Source organism: Chelonoidis abingdonii, chromosome 25, assembly GCF_003597395.2.
Source record: "Chelonoidis abingdonii isolate Lonesome George chromosome 25, CheloAbing_2.0, whole genome shotgun sequence".
NCBI classification, from domain to species: domain Eukaryota; kingdom Metazoa; phylum Chordata; order Testudines; family Testudinidae; genus Chelonoidis; species Chelonoidis abingdonii.
The window spans coordinates 7331671-7339583 of NC_133793.1; the positions used below are offsets into that span (position 1 = coordinate 7331671).

The 7913-nt window shown below is 41.8% G+C and overlaps 1 protein-coding gene across 1 annotated transcript; it reads left to right on the forward strand.

The window, feature by feature from the left end:
* NDUFS5 (NADH:ubiquinone oxidoreductase subunit S5) lies at positions 1–7184 on the forward strand. The gene is made up of 3 exons (XM_032789631.2): positions 1–89; positions 4356–4573; positions 6994–7184. The coding sequence occupies exons 2-3, from the start codon at positions 4358–4360 to the stop codon at positions 7096–7098; spliced, it is 321 nt and encodes a 106-aa protein (XP_032645522.1). The 5' UTR covers positions 1–89; positions 4356–4357; the 3' UTR covers positions 7099–7184.
* Positions 7185–7913: the final 729 nt, after the last annotated feature.

Here is a 7913-nt window from a genome sequence, read left to right on the forward strand (position 1 = left end):
GGTGGCGTGCGAAGGGAGCGGTTTACGGCAGTGGGTGTCGTAAAAGCCCCCGAGAGGACGCAGGAGGAGGGTGTAGCGGCGGGTCGCAGGTGAAGCTCCTGGGTTTGTTCCGGGGTGACGGGCTCGCGGGAAGCGTCATCTCTCCTTTGCTCCCCGAGTTGTGGGGGACTTGGCCCTCGCGCTGCGCGGCCAGACTCCGGCTCTCCCTCCCACCCCCGCGGTGTGTTGGGGGGCGGTGCCCGGGCGCTGCAGGCCCCGCCCTGCGCCCCCCCCAGCAGGGGAAGGGGGGAGCCAGGGGGTCGCCTCACGGGTTGCCCCAGCTCCTGCTCCGACCCCAGGGGTGCGTGGAGGGGGTTGACCCAGGGGTTTTCGCCACACCGTTTTCTTAGTTCCCTCCTTCAACCCCCCCCCCACCCCGTCTGTTGTGGAGAAGTGTTGCTGCATTTTCGGGGAGGGCAGCCCGTGAAACTAGAGTTGGTTGTAGCTTTTGGGTTGTTACGGTTATAGATAATGAGCAGTGCTTGCTTGCATTCGCTAGTGGTATTTCTTGCTGCTTTTTGCAGCACTCAGCAACTTCTGATCCAGTTGTTCAGAGATGAAGAAATCTTTGCAGGATAACGAAGTTTATCCACATATTGAGTTTGATTTTAATTAAATCTACCTTGCATCTGTTCTGTTTGTCAAACCATTTATTTCCCATTAAGGAACAAAATTATGTCTACAAGGGCCTTTGCTTCTGGTGCAAAAGACAGTTGGGAACAAGGGTTTTTCAGATTTTGTTTCCGTATTTCTGAAGCATATCCATTTTTTGCTGACAGATTTGGAAATGTAATGTCTTGATATTTCAGTCACATCTCAACTGGTACAGAACTCACGCAGCTGATCTGTGTTTATGATTTCCATTGTTTTGAGTGCTTCCATTACGTTCATAAAGTCTGAGAAACTAAGGGCTTGTCTACACCGGCAATGCTAAAGCACTGCCATGGCAGCACTTTAACGTGGCTTGTGTAGTCGTGGCAGAGTGCTGGAAGAAAGCTCTCCCTGCACCCTAAAAAAACCACCTCCACGAGGGGCATAGCTAGCAGCACTCGTGCACTGTCTACACTGGTGCTTTACAGCGCTGACACTTGCGCTCAGCAGGGTGTCTTTTTCACACCTCGAGGAAGACAGTTGCAGCACTGTAAAGTGCCAGTATAGACAAGCCCTAAGCTTCTCGTAGAGCTCAGTGGGCTTCAGAGTTGTCATTACATTATCTGAAGAGAAATCAAACTAGTTATCAATATACAAAAACATAGTCATAAAACTTAATGGAGTCTTGCTTTTTGTTCTGGTCGTGGTTTTCCATCAGTTTGATGTGGAATCTAAAAAAAATCTTCTTTACAATTTAGATACTTCATCTTAAAATGGTACGTCTTTGTGTACACATCAGTAATGCAGAGCTTTGATTCTTCCAAATGCCTCACAAGCTTGTCGACACAAGCCACACTTGGGGGCAGGGAGAGAACACCTGTAAATTTCCACAATGCAGGTATACACACTATCTTCAGTGAAAATTTTATTTGAAGTTACTGGGCAAGCATCACCTAGTGACTTGAAACAGGCCTTAATTGCAGGCTAGTTTCTCAGAAGGTGGTCAACTGCTGGATTAAGGGATAACTATCTTCTACTCACATGTCTCAAGTACTTCCTTCCGTTCAGTTTCAGTAAACTCAGAAAAAACCTTTACGTTCTTCTCTGCACTTTGCAGGCACAAAAAGGTGGCTGTAAATTTCCAACACAATCATTTCTACATCAACTAACAGCAGATTGCTAGCATGTTTGCAGGTATCGTGGGTTATGTGTGCAAGGTAGTTTGCCTTCAGAATGCAGTCATTTTCAGCAATAACGGATGCATCTGTGAACTATGGCAAACAGAGCTTGGTGTATTATTAGCCACGTACACAGTAATACAATTAATGTTAAGCTGGTGTTTCTCTAGGCAGTTTTTAATGGCATGATAAATCTGCAAGTGGCATTCATCACTGTCTTCATAAAAATCAAGCAAGTTGCATTGAACACCATTTGATGTGATAAAGTATCCCAAGCACATTGGAAACATCTTTCTTTTCCTTTTATTTGAGGCATCAGTTGCTACAGAGAAGTATATGGGCTGTTGTGTTGGCACTGGTAATAAATCCAGTAAACAATTCCTCATGGACTTTGGGGCCAAAACATTGGTCATCAATAGCTCTGCCTTGATCCTTTCACAAGACTGTTAACAATATTTGAATCATGAAACATTTCACTAGCAAGCTTATTGCCACAGTGCATGCTGTTGTAACTAAGGCCATGTTTAACTATGTGGTAGATAGTTGCAATTTCTCATGCTGCAGTTCTGTCACCTTCAGAGTAAGAGATGAAGAGTTTAATATTTTGCCATACCTTTGGCATGTGTGTTTTTCTTATGTCCATTGTTACTGGTGTGCGGCCTTAGGTCAGTTTTGCCTCCATGCTTGATAGTGAATTCACACCAGTAAAAAGTACAAGAGTTTTACCAGAAATTCTGTAGAAGTCAATGAATGCATAAGTGTTAGTAGGATTAGAATTTTAGGCCTTGGGTAGACTGAAAATGGTTTGCTGGTATAGCTATACTGGCAAACTCTCCTAGTGTAGATACAGTATTTACAGGTAAGAGCACTTTTGGTTGTATATCTTATCATAATAGGTAGCTCTTATACAGCACTTTTCATTGTTATATCTCAAGATGCTTTATAAAGGAGGTAAGTTTTAAATATCTCTGATTTACACATGGGGAAACTGAGGTACAGAAGTGACTTGCCCAAGGTCACCCGGCAGGCCAGGGTCAGAAGAGACCATAGAACCTGGGTCTCCTGAGTCCCAGTTCAGTGCACTACCTACTACACCATATAAGCTATATAAGCAAAAGCACTTTTGTGCCAGCATAATTGTATCTACACTAGGGCTTTTGCCAGTATGCAAATGTCATAAAAAGAATCATACCTCAAGCAATATTCTAGACTGGCAAAAGTTTCTAATATAGACCATGCCTTGGACCATAAGCTTTCTATGGCAGGGATCATTTTTTATTTTTGGGTCTCATACTGCACCAACCACATTGTTAGGTGTTGAAATTTCAATTAAAACATATTTGTAAATATACTGAAAACATTAATAGATTTTTATTTTTTTTTAACAAAATCTAAATTTGAGACATAAAGTAGATGACTATCATATTAATTATACATTTTAAAGAAGTGATTTACTGCTTTGTTGGTGAAAATGCAGATTAAAAATTCCACATTTGATACTTAGCATTAATGTCTCATTCTAGTAGTTCCACAGCCCTACTGTAAGAAATAAAGCATTAAAATTGTGGCTGTGTTCTCTGTAGCTGTACTGTTATTGACAGTGTATTATAAAATTTAGACTGTCTATAGTACGGTCTCTCTTTCCTGAATAGCCAATAGTGCAAATAAACATAGAATGCACACCTGGGGCCAAATCCAGCAATCGTTATTGGGTTAAATCCCCTGTGACTTTAGTGGAAGCTTAGTCTGAGTAGAAAAACTGGGTAAGAACACGGGGCTTATCTTACAGACCTGAGCCACACGGTACAGTATCACAATTGTTAAAGATCATGGAAACCTAAGAACATGTACCAACTTCCTACATGTCGCATATAAAAAAGATGTTGAAAATTCATGGAGATCTGTTGCAAAAATGCAATCATAAAGTACTTTTAACTCATCCAACGCTTCTGAGTGCAATTACCCTTTGGCCTGCCTATGTTAGTTGGGAGGTCAGAGACAAGGAGAATGAAGAGATTTACAAGGGCTTGCGAATTATAACCTCCAAGATCATACAATCAAAAGGTCTGTATATATAAAAAAATATCTGCGAGTACATGCATATGTGTGTGTATATAAACAGGTCCATGTATTACTTTAACTGAGTCTGGTGTTAAGTACTATTTTATCAATGCATTTTATTATGAATGAATCTTGTGTGCAACAGGAGGCATCCATAGAAATGCCATTGAGTGGATATTTTTGTTGTTTTAAAAAGTGATTCCAGAATATTTTCTCTTTGTTCAGATGCTAAAGAAGTTAGCTTATATTATCTCTACCTGTCCTCCTGCAAAAGAATAAATACTATATGTTGGATGAATGTTTAACTCTTGCTTCTGCTCTTGTGAAAATAAAACTTAAATGAATCACTTGGAAAAAGTATTAAATCGTGCACTAAAAAGCCTTATTTGAAATATCTGCTTTCATATGCTTCTGTTTTACTGAGCTAAATCTCTAGACTAGTCTTATAACTGCCATTCTTTATCTCCCTCCTCACTTCCTGCTCAGCCATGCCATTTTGGAATCTCCAAGATCAGCTGGGACTCAATTTGGACAAATGGATGCTGCATCAAAGCTCAGAGCAGCCCTACAAGCGGGCAGCTCTGTGCCATGCCTTTGAGAAGGAATGGATTGAGTGTGCCAGTGACCTTGGGCAGATTCGTGCACGCAAGGAATGCAGACTAGAATATGAAGACTTCCAAGAGTGTATTAATAGGCACAAAACGGTAAGAAGAAATGAGCTAGTTATGAGCAGGGGAGGGAGGGAGGTAGAGGGAATGTATATTACACACACTGTGAACACTGGGATGAATAATAGAGCTATGCAAAATTTTCAGTCCAGTACAAAGAGCAGTAACCGTACACCTGTCACTAACCCCTAGGTCCCAACTTCTGCCTCCAGATAAACTTTTGAGATTCCTAGTGACTTCAGTGGGAGCCTGAGAGCAGAATTCGACCATAGAAATGCATGGTTAGGATGCAGTGAGAAATCTAGTATTCTGTAGAGAAAGGAGGGCAGAATATCATCAGTGGATTAGTCCTATGTCTGACTCTCAAAACACTTTTTTTTTCTTGGAGATTTTGTTCCTAGTCAGTGCCTGGTTATTGTTGGGATGAGTACATTGTAGAGTCTGAGCAAATAACCTTGTTGTTAAATTCAGACATGGAACTCTTCAAACCTTGGCAGCGTTTGTGTTTATTAATAAACCTGACTCTCTCAAAAAATACTCCCTTCAATTCTTTTATGCTGAGGCAACAGATTGGTCAACTCAGCAGGAAACCCAGTATGTCAGGTGACATGCCTGTCTTGGCTAACTGAGCCCCAGAGCTTGGGGAACATTGCAGCATGCTGTCTACTTTCCAAGAACTTCAGCTGTGATTCATTCAACTTCCTGCTCCCCAATGCAGTAATCCATGATTCAATAAGGAAAACATGGATTTGAGATCTTTGATGGGTAGACCTGCCTTCTTAAAAAGATGCCAAGGACTGTAATAACAAGGGATATCAGGCCATTCTGAGTTATATTTCCCAGTTTGTCTTTCTGTTTCCATGTTTCCTGACTGCAAGATCTCTAATCCTACTGTAGTTGCAATGTGCTTGTAGCTGGAGTGGTTATAAACACAAATGTTGTCCATTAAGATGATACACACATCAGTTAGTAACAGGTAACTGAGGATATGTTATAAAAATAGTTTCCCTCGGAGGATATTTAGTGGTTATGTAGCACTGTACATTTTCAAAACTGTTTACGAACATGAGCCCTTACAACGCTGAAGCTGCTTAGGTAAGGTTAATTCTCTCTGATCTTATGGAAACACAGTGACAGATAAGTTTACAAGGGCAGCTTATGTGTAACGGGGCCATCACTGACAAGTTATTGGGGACACAGGGCAGAAAGGGACTTCAGGAGGAGGAGTAAGGTGGAAGGAAGGTTAGTGTTGTTATTTATTCAGAGCATTGTAAACATGATGTTAAAGGCTGTGGGGTGAACTCTCAACTCTAAATTTACCCTGTGGTTTCTATGAAAGTTGTATCTTGACTCAAACCATGTGATTCTTAGTAATAAATGTTTATCATATGGTAGCTGAAAGACCCCAGTTGGGACTGGAGCCCCATCGTGCTAGGTGTTGTACAAACATAGAAAAGACCATTCTTGTCCTGAAGGTTTACAGTGTAAAGGCAAGACTTTCTCTAGTGGACGCAACTGCGCGCATGGTGCCTTGTACTTAGGCATATTAGTGACTCCATTCATGGAGAAGTCTGTTAGGATGCAGTTTTCATTGGAATACAAAATATGCTGGGTTACTCAAATATCACCCATGCTGTGGCTCACTTTACATACTTGTTTGTAATTTTTGTCATTTTTGTTATTGGTTTTTCTTTTTTTTTAATAACAAAAAAAACCCTCAATGCTCCTAAAACACTATATGCAGCTCTTCGTCCGTAATAACGTGTGTGTGTGTGTGTGTGTGTGTGTCTCTGATGGAGGGGATGGAAATAAAGAGGATAAGGAAACAAATTCTAGTTTAAAGTTTTTCCTGGGAGTGGTTTCAAATGACGGTGGAAAGATTTTTAAAATTCTGATAATGTCTATTAAAAGACAGATAGTAAAATATAACAATCTGTAACCCATGGAATGTTTATGCATGTGTTTGGTGCTGCAGCCACTGTTGGGATACACAGCTACATTTGTTCTAGTTTTCCATTCTATTCAGTGGAGCAATGCACACATTGTTATATAGATTCTCATTGCAGTTATACTCTATTGGGAGGGGATGTGGTAATACTGTTTGTACCTTGTAACTAGAATGTCCTAGTGTAGGAGTTCTCAAACTGGGGGTCAGGACCCCTCGGGGTCTCGAGGCTATTACGTGGGGAGTCGCGAGCTGTCAGCCTCCATCCCAAACCCTGCTTTGCCTCCAGCATTTATAATGGTGTTAAATACATTAAAAAGTATTTTTAATTGATAAGGGGGGGTTGCACTCAGAGGCTTGCTATGTGAAAGGGGTCACCAGTACAAAAGTTTGAGAACCCCTATCCCGACCTGTGAGGCTTTGAAGGAGTCTTCACTATTCCCACTGCTTCTCTAGTGACCTCTTTTCCTGCTACACAATCTGTATTCTTTAACTCATTTGTCTTTGGCAGATAATGCGTCTGAAGACAATTCTTGCGCAGAAGAAGCAGTTGATAAAGGAAGGGAAATACACACCACCCGAGCACCACAGTGGCAAACCGGAGGCCAGGCCTTGATCTACTGCTGGTGACACTGAGTCCCTCTGACAGCAGAGCTAACCATGCATCACCCTCTGTGCACATGTTGTGGGAATGAAACTCTTCTGTTAAAGTTAACCCAGTTATACCCTGTGTGCAGCTGGTCTGCTGGCTGTCTCTCTCCTGCCGGCCAGCCATGCAGAGTATATATGTTCTGAATAAAGAATCTGTCAACTTTTAGATTGTGATGCCAGTGTCTGTAACTCATCAGTTCAGAAATTAAATCTCCTTTGGAACCGTTCTCTTGGCTCTGTCTTGTTTTTCCTGAGGAGTGGCATTTGAGTTAGTGTCCTAAGTTTGAGAGGGATCCTAGTGGCACTAGAGCAGCTCACAAATGCATTGTAAAATCTCCTGTGCTGACATTTGGGGCCTGATCTGCAAAGACAGTGGCTGCCTACAACTCCAACTGAAGTCCGTGGGAGCTGGGAACACTCAGCACCCCTGAAAATCAGGCTGTAGCTACCTGCCTTCCCTTCGTTATTTCTGTGTCCTTTAAAAGCCCCGGCCACATATCTTAGTATAGCATAAACTAGGCTGTCTGGTCACACAGAAAGGGGAATCTGCACTTTGTTCTATCTGTGATTCCAGGAGAGCATTACCCATCACCAACATTCTTCCCTTCGGTAATATCTTTACAGCTCTATACCATATTCACAGTTCTACCATAAAGTTTCAGTGCCTAGATCATAAACTCAGTCCAATAATAAGTCAAATTTGGATCCAAACTTCCTTAAAGTTCAGCAGTTTGGATTCTGGGGCAGGCCTGTATCTCTGCTCTCCATGTGCTGTTAATT

What these genes read in the sequence shown, in the direction of transcription:
- NDUFS5 (XM_032789631.2), top strand. Translation starts at nt 4,358, where the DNA reads ATGCCATTTTGGAATCTCCAAGATCAGCTGGGACTCAATTTGGACAAA. An exon ending in GTATTAATAGGCACAAAACG is followed by an intron (nt 4,574 to 6,993) that starts GTAAGAAGAAAT and finishes TGTCTTTGGCAG; the next exon opens with ATAATGCGTCTGAAGACAAT.